Here is a 17,078-nt window from a genome sequence, read left to right on the forward strand (position 1 = left end):
CTCACTGGTTGACTATTTTGCTAGTTCCTCCTCCTCTCTCCTCTTCATCTCCCTAACATGATGATATTCTCCCTGAGCTCAGCATCAACTTTTCTATCAGTTCTATTTCCTTTGCAATCTCAGCTGAGCTCATAGCTTTAAATAGAATCTAAATGCCAAGGCTTCCCAAATATACATCTCTAGCCTGCACGTCAAGATACATGCATACATGCTGAGCACTGACATCTCCTCCTGGATGTTGAAAAGGCATCTTAAATAGGACATACCCCAAACTGAGCTTGTGATCACCCCACACCAAACCCCCTATTGTTATGTCCTCATCTCAATTAATGACCATTCAGTTTTCTCAGTTGGTCAGGCCAAAAACCTTGGAAATCATTGTTTATGTCTCTTCCTCACTGTTTTCAATACTCCAGCAAATCCTATCGGCTCTGTCTTCAAAATACATAAGCATCATCTGGCTTCCTACCTCTCTTTCCATTCTTCCTTCCCTTCCTGTCCTTCCTTTCCTTTCCTATCCCACCCCTTCCAACATGGAGACGTCAGCTTCCAAGGAAGCAGCAGTGAGGGTGACGCGAGTTTTACGCACAGTCATCTGCAGTAATGTGTGTTATCCAAGGAAATGGGCTGTTGTGGACCATGGGGTTCTCTCTTAGAGGCTGCAGCTTCAGTCCCTGATAAGACAGGGCAGTGGGAGGGGGAACATAATATGTAGGAGCAGCCAGAGTGGTTAGGAGACTGATTACAGGCAACAAATATGTTAATTCATTGAACAAATGATTAAACATATTTAAACTAACTGGAGTCAGATTTCTCACTGAGAAAGGATTTAAAAACAAGGTGGGTGGGGCGGGAAAAAGGCCAGCATTGTGATATAGCCCATAAATCCACCGACTGCAGTGTCAGCATCCCATATGGACACCATTTCAAGTCCCAGCTGCTCCACTTCTGATCCAGCTCCCTGCTAATGTGCCTGGGAAAGTAGTGGAGGATGGCCCAAGTCCTTGGGTAGCTGCACCTACGTGGGAGACCCAGAGGAAGCTCCAGGTTCCTGGCTTCTGATCATTTGGGGAGTGAACCAGCTGATGGAAGATATTTCGCCCTTTCTCTCTCTCTCTCTCTCTCTCTCTCTCTCTCTCTCTCTCTCTGCCTCTGCCTCTCTGTAACTCTGCATTTCAAATAAATAAATAAATAAATCTTTAAAAACAAAACAAGGAAAGGGGGAGGGACTAAAAAGAAGCATTCAGATGTTAAACTGGAATTGAAAGCATTAGAAAATGACCTCAGTTTTAAAATACACAATACATACACAGATAGCAATGGATGCTTGTATGCGTGTGTACATCTAGACACACACACATTTTCTAGTTCTGTCTACTGAAAGGTGCTAGCAGAAATGACAGCCCAGTAGCAATGAAGATACTATGTGCCCATATCTTCGATATTAAACACCATCCTTCACTAAACAGAATTCCGGTAAAGGGCTCCTTGGGGAAATGGCTGATTCCACAGCAGAGACAGAAAAAGTGAAAAACAAGCCTGCAGAAGTTTTTGTGTCAGAAAATAAGGAAATTCTTAGCAAATGACAGGGACATGTCAAAAGAACAAAAGTAGCAACATGAATGGTTTCCAGTGATCAACTCCAGGAATATTTGAGCATGAAAAGAAAATAAGAGTATCAGGCTACAACCCACTGAATCGAAAATGAATCAATGAGTCCAGTGTACTGTAAGCTCTTGAATACAGCACAAAATCAATTAAAAAATGTAGACAGAATCACAATTTGGCAACCATCAGAGTGGCAGTTGATTAGGCTGGAGTTATCAATGAGACTAGGGCAGATGGGTGGTATCATGTCAGATTCTCTCTCCTTAATACTAGTAAGACACAGAAGAGGAACCAGTGACTTCGCAGGACAGAAATGTGGCTGACAGTAACTTCACCACGTAACCAAGGTGAACATCACCTTGAGAGCAGTCAATATACTGTGCCCCCACACGTGATGCATGGAGAAGAGCATATATGTATGACACATACAGCGTCATTTCCCTGGCATTCCTGCCATGGATGCATGGCTTGAGTCTGGTCATGAGCAAACAGTGGATTGACCCAGGTTTCGGATCATCTGACAGACTGGACATGAGATGGGAAAAGGCTAAGGAACTGTGCTAGACTGAAAGACACTAAAAAGACCTGATAGGTAAGAGCCATGTGTATTTGCACACATGGACGTAGGATTCTAGGATCCTAGAAGAGAAAAAAGAGTCATTATGAACTCAGATAGCAGAAGTGAACTGGGTGAGAGTACTGTGTTATTGTTTATTTCCAGACTGGAAGGAGTGTAAGGTAGTAATATAAGAAAGTACTCTTGTGGGACTTCTGGGGGGCCAGTATTTAAAGGTGATATGTCACTACATCTCTCTCTCTCTCAAGAAATAAAAGAGAAATGGAGTAGATACAGTAAAACAAATTGAGGAATCTGTATAAAAGGTATTCAAGAGTTCTTTGTAATGTTCTTACAATTTTTTTCTGATGGTTTCAAACTATTTCAAAAGAAAAAGTAGTATGTATATCCATACATGTGTGTATATATATATATGTATATATGTGTAATTATATATCTGCAATGCAAGCACCTGTCACTACTTCCACTGCTACCATTGTAACTCAAGGAGACTGCTACAGTAGCTTTCTGCTTCTACCTTTGCCCTTCTTTCATTCTATTTTCAATGGAGCAGCTAAACTGAGTCTAAAAAAACGAAGGATTCTACTGGGAATGAGGATTCTTAAAGTAAGAGAAGAGAACTACAAATACAGTCATGCACCACATTAACGACATTTTGGACAATTAGCTGCATACGACAGTGGACTCAATCGTAATGGAGCTGAGAGATTCCTAAGACCTAGTGAAGTCACAGCCATCATAGTACAACACATTACTCACGTACCTGTGATCTGTAATGCCCATGTAAACAAACCTACTGTACTACCAGTTCTACAAAAAGTATAGCATATACAATTATGAAATGCATGTATCTAATACTTGACAATAAATGACCATGTTACTGTTTTATGTATTTACTGTACTATTTATAATTCTTTTACAGTGTATCCCTACTGAAAAAGTTTACTGTAAAACAATATGCTGTGTTACTCGGGCAGCAGCCTCAGACATCTTGGGTTCACCATGTCTCTTGGTCACATCTCATGCTTGGTTTAACTGCATGTTGTTGTGCTCATCACAGCCCCAGGAGCAACACCATGTATATGTATACACCATATTGTCTCGGTGTAGAGCAGGCTATTTATCATTGAGGTTTGTATACGTCCATTCTACAATAATCACACAATGATGAACTTCTCAGAACATGCCCTAGTTGTCATGCAACACCTGAGTATACAATGCTCTGAACTGCAGTATTACTGTGAATTCACATTTTTTAAAAATAAACACTTCCTTGTTCTTAGGAAATACGTGATGAAGGGTTCAGGAGTTTCACATTATCTTCAGTCTGCTTTCTTTTTTTTTTTTTTAAGATTTATTTATTTGAAAGTCAAGAGTTATACAGAGAAAGAAGGAGAGGCAGAGAGAGAGAGAAAGAGAGAGGTCTTCCATCCGTTAGTTCACCCCCTAATTGGCTGCAACAGCCAGAGCTGTGCCTATCTGAAGCCAGGAGCAATGAACCTCCTCCTGGTTTCCCACATGGGTGCAGACACCCAAGGACATAGGCCACCTTTCATTGCTTTCCCAGGCCATAGCAGGGAGGTGGATTGAAGTGGAGCAGCCTGGACTCGAACTGGCACCCATATGGGATGCCTGCACTGCAGGTAGTGGCTTTACCCACTACGCCACAGCACCGGTACCTTCAGCCCACTTTCAAATGGTGAAAGAGGAGGCAATTGTGGGTAATACTGAGAGACAAAGTGAGCGTGGCAGGATGTTAACAGCTGATAAATCTAGATAAGGGAAACACAGGATACTGGTGTACTGATCTTTCAACTTTTCTGTGGTTAAAACAAGGTGGGTTGAAAAACACCCTTGTATATTTATAGAATATTTTCTAGAAGCACCCATAAGAAACTGGTGGCAGAGGTTACCTCTCAAGTATCTCTAAACCTATTGCCTATCCTTATATTATCTTCACCAACCCCACACTACTAACATTTAAATTGTCCTCAAGGGTAGTAAACTATAGAAGCTATGACTCTTCACTTTCTCAAGAAGCTTTCCTGCCTGATATCCACCTTGGCCTTTTTTTTCTTTGTTTATTTCTTAAGTTTAATAAAATGAGAAATGGTCACTGGGTTTAACAACAGAGAGTTCAGTGGTGACTCTTCAAACAGCTTTTTCAGTGGAGTGGTAGAGTCTGATTGGAGTGGGTCCAAGAGATAGACATACTGGAGAGCACACAGACTGGAGTCAGTGAGTGGGACTTTGCCAAGAAATTCTGCTGTAAGATGAAGAAGAGAAATATGTGGCAGGGAGAGGGGAAGTAACAAGTTCAGTGGTTTCTGAGGGCTTTTTCCTTTTCGTTGTTTCTCTGAATAGAGAAGTAAGTACACGTGTAATTACTGACAGATATGATCTAGCAGAAAAGGAAAAAGGAAACAGAAGGAATAATAGCTCAAGCAGCATTCTTAAAAGAGGAAGGATCTAACGCATACATGGAAGGATTGGGGGGTGAGGAGGAGGTGTTGGTTGTTTGAAGATAAAAGAAACTTTCTAAAACAATCCTCGGGGCCGGCACTGTGGCGTAGTTGAGCCTCCACCTGCAGCGCGGGTTTGTGTTCCGGCTGCTCCTCTTCAGATCCCACTCTGCTATGGCCTGGGAAAGCAGAGGAAGGTGGCCTATGTGTGTGGGCCCCTGCACCCGCATGGGAGACCTGGAAGAAGCTCCTGGCTCCTGACTTCAGATTGGTCCATCTCTGGCTGTTGCAACCATTTGGAGAGTTAACCAGCAGATGGAAGATATCTCTCTCTCTCTTTCTCTCTCTCTCTCTCTCTTTGTCTATAGCTCTACCTCTCAAATAAATAACTAAATAAATACTTTTTTTTTTTTTTGACAGGCAGAGTGGACAGTGAGAAAGGTCTTCCTTTTGCCGTTGGTTCACCCTCCAATGGCCGCCGCGGCCGGCGCGCTGCGGCCAGCGCACCGCGCTGATCCGATGGCAGGAGCCAGGAGCCAGGTGCTTTTCCTGGTCTCCCATGGGGTGCAGGGCCCAAGCACCTGGGCCATCCTCCACTGCACTCCCGGACCACAGCAGAGAGCTGGCCTGGAAAAGAGGCAACCGGGACAGAATCCAGCGCCCCAACCGGGACTAGAACCCGGTGTGCCGGCGCCGCTAGGCGGAGGATTAGCCTAGTGAGCCGCGGCGCCGGCCTAAATAAATAATCTTTAAAAAAAATAACTCCTCAGAGTGGGAGAGTGAGAGGACCAAGGAAATACCATCATAAGGTGACATCAGTCAGTGCAGTCAGCAGGATTAATTTTTTTTAAGCCGCATTCAGCTGTTGTAGGCATGGAGTAAGCAGAGTTGGATTTAAGTTAATTAAAGTTGTGGTATATGCAAGACAGAAGTACAAAACAAGAGAAAGACAAGGATATTAAAGGCATAAGCAAAGAAAGGTTACAATGAATGTGGTTTTTTTAAACTAGTAGAGAGGAAGTGATAACAGGAAGGGGATGAGGGACAGTGAAAAGATGACAAAATCGCAGCACGCTGAGCCACTGGTGGAACAGGAATACTAAGGAGAATGAGCTGGTAAGACAGAAGGCAGTGGCCAAAGTGCGACGTTTGAAAGCGAGGTTGTGCCAGTGGTAATTACAAGACCTATGCTTATGATCAGGGGAGTAAATGGTCAACACAAGGTGAAAGACAAGATCACTGGCAAGAAGGAGGCCCAGGGAATGAGAGGTCAGAATATTAGAAGGTCTTCTCTGAAGATACTTAAATCATACAAGAATCGTGATGTAAGTCATGCTGGAGAGAGTAACAGGAAGCTATTGGTTAAAATTCTCAAAAAGTGAGGGAGAGGCCGGCGCCGCAGCTCACTAGGCTAATCCTCCGCCTAGCGGCACCGGCACACCGGGTTCTAGTCCCGGTTGGGGTGCCGGATTCTGTCCCGGTTGCCCCTCTTCCAGGCCAGCTCTCTGCTGTGGCCAGGGAGTGCAGTGGAGGATGGCCCAGGTGCTTGGGCCCTGCACACGATGGGAGACCAGGAAAAGCACTTGGCTCCTGGCTCCTGCCATCGGATCAGCGCGGTGCGCCGGCCGCAGCACGCCGGCCGCGGCGGACATTGGAGGGTGAACCAACGGCAAAGGAAGACCTTTCTCTCTGTCTCTCTCTCACTGTCCACTCTGCCTGTCAAAAAAAAAAAAAAAAAGTGAGGGAGAGTAACGCAGGAATCAGTAGAAGACAACAAGGAGAAGAGGGAAAGGATGGTATATTGTGGCAAAATGCGATTTAGGCCTAGATATTTGTAGGAAGGAAGAAAGGAAAATGATCTGGAAGTAGCAGTGAAAGACAAGGAAAATGCCTACCCCATCTTCAGGGGCCCAATAGTAAAACGGTTTTGAGAATGAAAACAGCCACCACACACCAAGACTTTAAGGAAAGCTGTGTCATCAAGAGAATGCCAGGTTTTGGTGAGTGTGAGCAGGCAAAGAGAACCTTCACAGAAGAAACTCAAGATAACAAAGAAACCACAGTGGCAGATGGAAGTTTCTGAGCTTGATCATTCACCTCTTCTGGGATCTTAACACATGTTTCTTATGTATGGCAAAAGACGTAGCCTTTGCACAAATACAAAAGCAAGCCAGCAAGAAAGGAAGAGGGAGAAAGGAAAAGAGGAGGGAGAAAATACATAGATGGCAAATAAGCATATGAAAAGATGCTAAACATCATATTCATCAGGGAATTAAAATGATGAGATACCACTACACATCTATTAGAATGGCTAAAATCCAAAGCACTGGCAACACCAAATGCTAGGGAGGATGTGGAGCAACAGGAATACTCAGTCTTTGCTGGTGTGAATGCAAAATGGTACAGGCACTCTGGAAGACAGTTTGGCAGCATCTTACAAAACAAAACATTCTTCCCATACTATCCAGCAATTGTGCTCCTTGGTATTTACCCAAATGACTTGAAAACTTACATCCACACAAAAAAACTCATACACAAATGTTTCCAGCAGCCTTATATATAATTGCCAAAGCAACCAGGATATCTTCAAATAAGTAAATGGATAAATTTGTGCTATGCGCTGAATTGTGCCCCTCCCCCAAATCCCTAAGTTGAAGCTTTTACTCCCAAGATGACTGTATCTGGAGTTAGGCTCTCTAGGAGGTATTTAAAGTTAAATGTTGTCACAAGGGTGAGGCCTTAATTTGACAGGACTGTGGCCTTATAAAAAGAGAAAGACTCTCAATGCCATGTAAGGCCACAGCAAGAAGGCAGTCATCTACAAGAGAAATCTCTAAAACCTGAGCATGCTAGCATCCTAACCTTGAACTACCAGCTTCCAGAACTATGGCATTTTCTTTTCTTTTTATTTTTTTATTTTTTGGACAGGCAGAGTGGACAGTGAGAGAGAGACAGAAAGGTCTTCCTTTTGCCGTTGGTTCACCCTCCAATGGCCGCGGCAGCTGGCGCGCTGCGGCCGGCACACCACGCTGATCCAAAGCCAGGAACCAGGTGCTTCTCCTGGTCTCCCATGCGAGTGCAGGGCCCAAGGACTTGGGCAATCCTCCACTGCACTCCCGGGCCATAGCAGAGAGCTGGCCTGGAAGAGGGGCAACCAGGACAGAATCCAGCGCCCCAACCGGGACTAGAACCCGGTGTGCCGGCACCGCAGGCGGAGGATTAGCCTAGTGAGCCGCGGCGCCAGCCTATGGCATTTTCTTAAGGCAGGATGAGCAGACTAATAATACTGCAGAATAACCACAGAATGTAGTGCTTACTATTCAGTGCTAATAAGAAATGAGCTATCAGCCACAATAATCCATGGCAGAACACTGTTAAATATGTATTGATAAGTGAATGAAGTCAATTCAAAAAGATCACATAATATATAATTCCAACTATATGACATTGTGCAAAAGGCAGAACAATGGAGATAGTGAAAAGATCAGTGGCTGGGGGTGGGGGGCGGAGTGGAAGTGAGGGAGGGAAGGATGAACACAGGAGAGTTTTAGGTCAGTGAAACTATTCTGCATGATAATGTAACACGATGGACACAAGTCATTACTCATTTCTCAAAATCCATATAACGTCCAACAGAGTGAAATTTAATAGAAATTATGGACTTTAGGTAAGAATAATATATCACTACTAGCTCATCAACTGTAACAAGCGGACCACTCTAATGTAAGATGTCACCAATAGGAGAAACTGTAGGGGATGTGGTTATATATTGAACTCTATGTACTATCCTTTTATTCTATAAACCTGAAATTGTACCTTAAAAAGTAAAACTATTATTTAAAAATAATTATGCAAATTTATCCAATTTCAGTGTGTCCATAAATAAAGTTTTATTGGAACACAGCCATGCTCACTTGTTTACATTGTCTATGGCTGCTTTTGTGCTACAATAGCGAAGTCAAGTAGTTGCATCAGAAACCAACTTATCGAAACCCAAGACTTTGTGGCAAAAAATACCCCACATGAAGGATCTCTGTGAGACCTCAGTGGAAAGAAAGAGTCATCAAAGAAGGATGTACTCTTCTCTGAAGGGAGGAGAGAACATCCACTTTGCTTATGGCGGTGTCCAAATACCGATGGAACCTATGGTCACAAAAGGCTTCTATAGCCTTGGCAGCCCATGGCAAAAGCCTCGGGTGATCACTGATGTCATAAATAAGAGTGTTAATTGCTAAAGCAATAACAGAAATCACTGTGCACTTACTCCCCATGTAGGAACTCCATCCTTAATGAGTTGTACTATGAGAATTGACTGCAAAACTTGTTCTCAAACTGTACTCTATATGTTGTGTGTGTGCATAGGTGCAAACTGTTGAAATCTATACTTAATATTGAGTTAGTCCTCTGTATATAAAATCAAACTAAAAATGAACCATAATGAAGAAGGAGATGGAGAGGGAGGTAGGATGGGAGTCGAGATGGGAGAGTGGGAATGGGGGAAAGAACTACTATATTCCTAAAGTTGTACCAATGAAAAAAATGCATTCATTAAATAAAAACTTTTTAAAAATACATTAAAAGTAATATTTGACCATAAAAAAAAAAAGAAAAGAAAAGAAACCATATTATCAGGGCCAGCACTGTAGCACCAGCTTCCCATATGAGCGCCAGTTCAGGTCCTGGCTGCTCCACTTCCAACCCAGCTCCCTGCTGATGTGCCTGGGAAGGCAGTGGAGGATGGTCTGGGTGCTTGGGTCCCTATACCTGCTTGGGGGACTCAGAGGAAGCTCCTGGCTTCAGGCCTCAGTCAGCTCAGCTCTGGCCATTGTGGCCATTTGGGGAGTGAACCAGCAGATGGAAGACCTCTCTCTCTAGCTCTACCTCTCTCTGTAAATCTTTCAAATAATTAAAATAAATCTTAAAAACAAAACTATAAAAAATAAAGAAACCATATGATCACAAAGCCTAAAATATTTACAATCTGAACTTTTCTAGAAAGTGTTTGCAGACCCCCTAAATTATCATTACCTAAAAAAAAAATAGGGAAAAAAAGCACATCCTGTCATAGGCTGTTCTAAGTTAATCAATTTAATTAAATTATTTAAAACATGTTAGAATTAAGTGCTAATTATATAATTAGATTTTAAACATAAATGAATAACTTCTAATATTTTAACAAATAAAGTAAATCACTGAAGTACCTGAACACCCAAAACAGCAACTCTTAGAGAAAGAATTCATATTTCACTGAGAAACAGTAGCAGACAACAACGTTTTACTCTAGTGCCTGCTTGCAACATCTATCCTACTTACTGAACACCTAAGGAATCTGAATTAAAGTGTTCAACTACCAGAAGATTGCTAGCAGTTCCAAAAGGGAAGCCTGGAAAACAACGGGAAACAGACACATTCAGGGAAGGGCAGGGCAGGATACTGGGAGTGTGGTCACTGAACCAATTACAAGAACTTAATGCTCTGTGAAAAACCATCATGGGGCAGGCGCTGTGGCGCAGCAGGTTAAAGCCCCAGCCTGCAGTGCCGGCATCCTGTATGAGTTCCGGTTTGAGTACCAGATGCTCCTCTTCCCATCCAGCTCTCTGCTATGGCCTGGAAAAGCACAGAAAGATGGCCCAACTCCTTGGGCCCCTGCACCCATGTGGGAGACCCAGCAGAAGCTCCTGGCTCCTGGCTTCAAATCAGCTCAGTTCTGGCCATTGCAGTCATTTGGGGAGTGAACCAGCAGAATAGAAGACCTCTCCCTCTCTCTGACTCTACTCTTTCAAATAAATAAAAAATAAATCTTTAGAAAAAAAGACTGCTACTGATTTAAAATAAATTAAAAAATAAAAACCATTATGTCTAGGTATCAGGAAAATGCAGCCTGGGTATCAGGAGACAAAATACAATAATGCCATCAGAATTCTCCTAAAGAAACATACAAATATAGTAACTGAGTAGCTGAGAAAACAAATCATAACTACCTGACATACTGAAGTGGGCTTGTTAACAACTGAGGGATCTTGGAATGAAACCTGTAGAAATACCTTAGGAGAGCACTACTAGAGACTAGGGCACAGGTCTTGGAGGTGGACCAACCTGGTTCTGATCCTGCTTCTGCCACTCCCTACCTCTAAGGCTCTGAGCACAGATTCTCTCTTAGCCTCATTCCTCATCTGCAAAATAATAGTATCTTGCTGGACTGTGGAGCAGATTAGAGCTAAATAGGGTGCCCGACACAAATAAACTGCTAAGTAAATAGTAACTGTTATAATTACAATTATTTGGCTTGGGACTATGCACTGATAATAGTCTAAAGAATGCCCAGAAATTTTTAGAAAATCTACCAAGGATTGAAGTAAATCTCTAATAGACTATAATTTTAGAAAACTTCTGCTCTTGAAATTCAATGAGGATTTTGGCTCAATAAATGGCATTGAGATTCCACTCACGCTACTGAGAATGCTGGCTCTAGGGGGAAAGACATTCTGGACCTACACAATCCCAAATCCACACCGGAACCCCAAAACAGCACTTAGTATTTTACGTCTTGGGATCAAAAGGGGAATATAATTTCCTCTAAACACTTAAGATGACAAACTTCCTCCACTTTCATTCCCACTACTTTCCATCCCATCTTTTCCTGACCACTGGAACCACACAAAATACGTCTAGCAGGAAAATTCGGAGCTGTATCTTAGGAGCAGCCAGGATCAGTTTATAATTGACAGGTCTCGGTGATCAAGGACCAGAGGTCAGGTGGTTGGGTACTTGGCTTCTCTGCCAAGATGGACAACACCCTTGAGCTACGAGAGAAAGCTGTGAGATGAGGATTTTCGGTACACAACCACATTCTCTCAGACACACACACACACGAACCCACTCCGCTACGACCACCGCCAACATCCCACATCCTAAGAAAATAGTCTGCAACCTTTCTGGCGATCACGGCCACCCCGAGGGCAAATGTTCGCCCCAAATAAGGATCACCTGGTACTTCCCCGGGGGGAACAGTGCGGGCGACAGCTACTCCAATTAGACAGCTCTGTACTCCCGCTGTGGCCAGGACAGGCACCGAATGTTTCTGCGACTCTGTTATAGGACCACCGACGGGAGCGACGAGTGGTCTCATTCCCCGGGCACAGTTCGTCCACACCTGTCACTACGAGTGGGCGGAAGGAACCCGTAGACGTGGACCAGACCCCTTAAGCCACGGTACTTTCTCGGATCCCACTTACCCCAGTCTTCATCTGGTCTGTGAGGGAGTCCCGGGCTAAAGGGTGACTCCATGATGCCGGTAATACTAGCCGGCTCACCCAAAACACAAGTTCCTGTGCCCTGGAACTCGGTGACTAGTAAGCCGGGACGGCGGCGGCAGGCGGACAAAATACTCCGCAGCGCTGACGCGACGGTGGCCGAAAGAAGACAAACTACCTCTGCCGCCCTAGGGAGTTGGACACGCTTGGAGAACGTCAGCGACGAAGCCGATTTCAACAGATCGCTGAGTAACCGTTTCCTTTCGGGTGTTTTCAGCACTTTCTTCCCTCCGTTTTAAGCGGGGGAGCAGGGAGGATAAACCCGCATAAACAAAGTTTACCGATATTATTAGACATGAGAAAGCAAAGCCCCTCTCTTAAAGCAATGGCTTCTTCCTCGATTATGAATACCACAACGTGGAGCTCTCAGAACAAATTTAGACACTAACACAGTACATGTGGTTTAATTCTTACGACAAATTATCGATACACAATACACAAGTGTCTGAAAACACACACACACAACTATTCCACATTGGTTAGAACTGCTCGGGCGGGACGGCAAAGCTTTTATTTAAACAACGCAAAAATAGAAAATTAAACTCGCCTGCCCATACTTACCTCCTATAGACGAATTTCTAAAGCACAGTACTTAGTAAAAGTCCGAAGGAGCCTACCCCAAGAGCTACAATAATCTAAACCACCAATCTTTTTATTATTAAAACAAGGTTCGGATTTTATTTCAAAGAAATCACACACATCGTGGAATCCAGCTGAAAATGTGTACTGAGTTTGATGAAAGAGTCCGAAGAATACTACTTCATAGAATTTTTTAATCCTTTTTAAATTTCAGTGGCCAGTGAAAATTTAAAATACTCTATCTTAAGAACACGCATCCTTCTAGGACCAAGTGGAATCTTTTCCCATAGCTACAAACAAGACAGAAATGCTTCCCAGAATTCTCCAAACACCTCGTGGCTGAATATTACTACGGATTGCATAATACAAATTAACCCTGGGACACAAGAAGCCAAGGAAAAACTTCTTGAAATCACGGTACCTTAAATGTGACTCCTTCTTTCATCAGATAACATTTTCAGTTGTTTCGTTTTTAGTAAGCTTTTCATTTATGGTGAAGTTTAGAACACTTTTATTCTCAGCCAACTGCAAATTGGAAGTTGACATGAAAACTAAAATAAAACTACTGAGTGTTCTATTCTGTATCCATGACACCTTAGTCATTTAAGAAAAATGCCATGACTGAACATGGTTTCATTGTTCTTATTTTCAAGATTTTTTTTATTTAAAAAGTTCAGGTAATAATGAGACAATCATTTGTGTACCTATCATCAAGAATTAAAAAATATTAACATCTGCTCATTCCATCTCAGATTTTTTATCATGAAATAAATATTATGGATAAAGTTTAACTCTTCTTTGTCCTCTGCATCATTTCCCTCTCTTCATAGGCAACTTCTATCACAAATTAGAACTCATTCTAGTCCATGTTTTACTTTTACTATATTTAAATGTTTATGGATACATACATTTAGTGTCACTGTGGCCTTATAAAATCTGCATGGTCATATGTGAATGTTCTCCAGATCACTTTTCTCACTCAACATTATTTTTTGACGATTTATCCATGTCTTAATTGTATCCCTGAATACATATATCACCATTTGTTTTTCTATTTCCCTAATGTTGGATATTTGGATTGTTTCAATGGTTTGTTTTTACACAAAATACATCTTTGTATGGGATCTGCTTGTGCATATAGGCAAGAATGTCTTTTTTTTTTTTAAGATTTGTTTATTTATTTGAAAGTCAGAGTTAGAGAGAGGAGAGACAGACAGAGATCTTCCATCTGCTGATTCACTCTCCAATTGGCCACAAAGGCCAGAGCTCCGCTGATCTGAGGCCAGGATCCAGGAGCTTCCTCCAGGTCTTTCCACGCAGGTACAGGGGCCCAAGCACTTGGGCCATCCTCTACTGCTTTCCCAGGCCATAGCAGAGATCTGGATCAGAAGTGGAGCAGTCAGGACTTGAACCGGCACCCATATGGGATGCCAGCACTGCAGGCTGCAGCTTTACCAACTACACCACAGTGCCAGCCCCAAGAATGTCTTTAAAATGTATGCTGGGTCAGAGAGTAGCAGTATTAGACCAGTTCGCACATTTGCTAAAAGTGATAAGTCCTCTTTGTTCCAAACTCTCAACCGACATTAGATGTGGTCAGACTGTTACAGTCTTTGCCACTGTGAAGGGTATGACTATAATTCACATTTCCCAAAAACTTTGCTGAATTCTGCTATCCTGATATTTTGACTGAAAGTTAATATTTTTCATAGAGAAATTCATATTATGCAAACACTAACATCTTAATTTTTTTAGGTGAATGTGATGTTTTGATTCATGTATATATTAGCTAATGATCAACTTGGGGTAATTAGCATATCTACCACCCAAACTTTTATCCTTTTTTTAAAAAAGTTCAGTTAGCAAATATCTTTTTTTTTTTTTTTTTTTGACAGGCAGAGTGGACAGTGAGAGAGAGAGACAGAGAGAAACGTCTTCCTTTGCCATTGGTTCACCCTCCAATGGCCGCCGCGGCCAGCGCGCTGCAGCCGGCGCACTGCGCTGATCCGATGGCAGGAGCCAGGTGCTTCTCCTGGTCTCCCATGGGGTGCAGGGCCCAAGCACTTGGGCCATCCTCCACTGCACTCCCTGGCCACAGCAGAGAGCTGGCCTGGAAGAGGGGCAACCAGGACAGAATCCGGCGCCCGGACCGGGACTAGAACCCAGTGTGCCAGCGCCGCAAGGCGGAGGATTAGCCTAGTGAGTTGTGGCGCCGGCCAGCAAATATCTTAATATTTAACATTTTCTTTTAAAAAATAAACCTATAATATGGAAATGTTCAAACACAAGAAACAATATAATGAATCCCCTTGTTCTTAGTAGCCAGCTTTGCTTTTTTTTTTTTTTTTAAGGTTTATTTATTTATTTGAAAGACAGGGTGACAGAGACAGTGAGAAGTAGCAAGAGAGAGAACTTCCATCCACTGGTTACTCCCCAGATGGTTGCTATGGCCAGAGATGGGCCAGGCTGAAGACAGGAGCCAGAATTCCATCTGAGTCTCCCAATGGGGTGGCAGGGGCACAGGTACTTTGGTCATCTTTCAGATTTCCCAGCAGCATTATTCGGGAGCAAGAACAGAAGCAGAGCAGCTGGGACTTGAACAGCACTCCCGTATTGGAAGCTGGCATCATAAGCAGCAGCTTAACCCACTATGCCATAATACCAGTCAGTCCCCACAAACAGTCTTACCATCTGCCATTCATTTGTCTTCTCTGATTTTTTTCCCGGAATATTTTAAACAAAAATCCCATTCATGTTACGCATGCATACTTTAATGTGTATCTCCATTAGGCCTTTTCTTATCTTCTAAAAACATAATACCATTGTCATGCCCAATAAAATTAATATTCCTTTGTATTATCTAATACCTGTTCCATGTTCAATTATCTGTCTCAAAACTGCCTCTCTTGGTAAAATCAGGATATGAACAAGATTGTCACATTGCATTCGGTTCATGACAGTGTTCCCCCCGACCTACCCTTTTTTTTTTTTTTTAAAGATTTAATTACTTATTTGAAAGGTAGAGTTACAGAGAAGCAGAGGCAGAGAGACAGAGAGGTCTTCTATCCACTGGTTTACTCCCCAGTTGGCAGCTATGGCTGGAGCTGTGCCAATCCGAAGCCAAAAGCCAGGAGCTTCTTCCAAGTGTCACGTGGGTGCAGGGACCCAAGGACTTGGGCCATCTTTTACTGCTTTCCCAGGCCACAACAGAGCTGAATCAGAAGTGGAGCAGCCAGGACCCATATGAGATGCTGGCATTGCAGGCGGTGGCTTTACCCACCATGCCCCACCTACCATTTGAAGAATCTTATTGTCCTGTAGAATTTCCCATTTCATGATTCCACTGACATCTTCATGGTGATGCTTAATTTGTTCCTTAAACTACCAGTTAACATCTGGAGATTTAATTGGATGGTTACCTTTTTGTTTGCTTTATAAGAACACTTCATAGATCCTTGCTTACATCATTCTCCGGAGACATATACTATTGCCCCACTTTTGGAGATGTTTTTCCTTTTTAAGTCCTAAACTCACCCCCTCCTCTGCCTTTTACTCCATTAGTTAGAACCTCTATTACAATATTGATGGTAGGGGTGAGCATAGCGATCTTTTGTGTTTAACTTTAATGTGAATGTTTTAAAAGTTTTACCATTCAGATTTTTTTCTGTGTATATATATTCTGATTAAGGAAGCTTCCTTCCACTCTAGTAACTTAAAAAAATATTAAGTGTTGAATGTTTTTGAATCCTTCTTCTTGAATCTATTCACTTTCTTAAAAAATTTATTTAAAAAAATTTTTTTTAATTTGAAAGGCAGTTACACAGAGGGAGGCTGGTTCACTTCCCAAATGGCTGGAAAGGCCAGGACTGGGCCAGGCTAAAGCCCAGAGCTAGGAGCTTCATCACAATCTCCCACATGGTTGCAGGGGCCTGGAGGACTTAGGCCATCTGCTGCTGCTTTCCCAAGTGCATTAGCAGGGAGCTGGATCAAAGTGGAGCAGCTGGATCTTAAAATGGCACCCATATGAGATACTCCTGCTGGGCAGGGCCAGCCCCTCCTTACTCACTTTCAATTCCACTGGAATTGGATTAAAGTTTGAAAGAGAACTTTCTAGAGAAAACACCACTCTTCGATCTTCTCAGGAGTAATCTTTGCCCAGGACCTAACTTTACTCTGTCTTCTGGCTCTCTTCCCATGGGGTAAGAGTGAATGATGCCAGTGTGATGTGCACAGCTAGAACGCATACCCCATTCTAGACATACTTCCATCACTCGAACCGCCCAAACAGTTGCATGGAAAAATGGAATTCTAATAGCTTATTTTGGTGCCAAAAAAAAAAAAATAGAATCCAGTTTTCTCATATGCATTTCCATGGACTTTTTACAGTACCCATGGGTTTCAAAACTTTCCATATACAAATATACACACCCACACCCACACACATATTCCAGGCTCCTCAACATGTAGAACATATCAAGAAGTGGACAGAGTAAGGAAGCAGCCTGTGGGTTCAGGGCCAACTCTCCTTGCATTGCCGTA

The 17,078-nt window shown here is 42.8% G+C and overlaps 1 protein-coding gene across 1 annotated transcript in view; it reads right to left on the bottom strand.

Annotated features, from left to right (window-relative positions):
* ATF6 (activating transcription factor 6) overlaps positions 1-12,068 on the bottom strand; it is a 218,895-nt gene extending 206,827 nt beyond the window's left edge. Inside the window, exon 1 of the mRNA XM_008265536.4 lies at positions 11,883-12,068. Within this exon, the coding sequence (XP_008263758.4) occupies positions 11,883-11,934 (52 nt within the window). The 5' untranslated portion in view covers positions 11,935-12,068. The remainder of the gene's footprint in view (positions 1-11,882) is intronic.
* Between the last annotated feature and the right edge of the window lie 5,010 nt (positions 12,069-17,078).

This window comes from Oryctolagus cuniculus, chromosome 7, assembly GCF_964237555.1.
Source record: "Oryctolagus cuniculus chromosome 7, mOryCun1.1, whole genome shotgun sequence".
In the NCBI taxonomy this organism is placed as follows: domain Eukaryota; kingdom Metazoa; phylum Chordata; class Mammalia; order Lagomorpha; family Leporidae; genus Oryctolagus; species Oryctolagus cuniculus.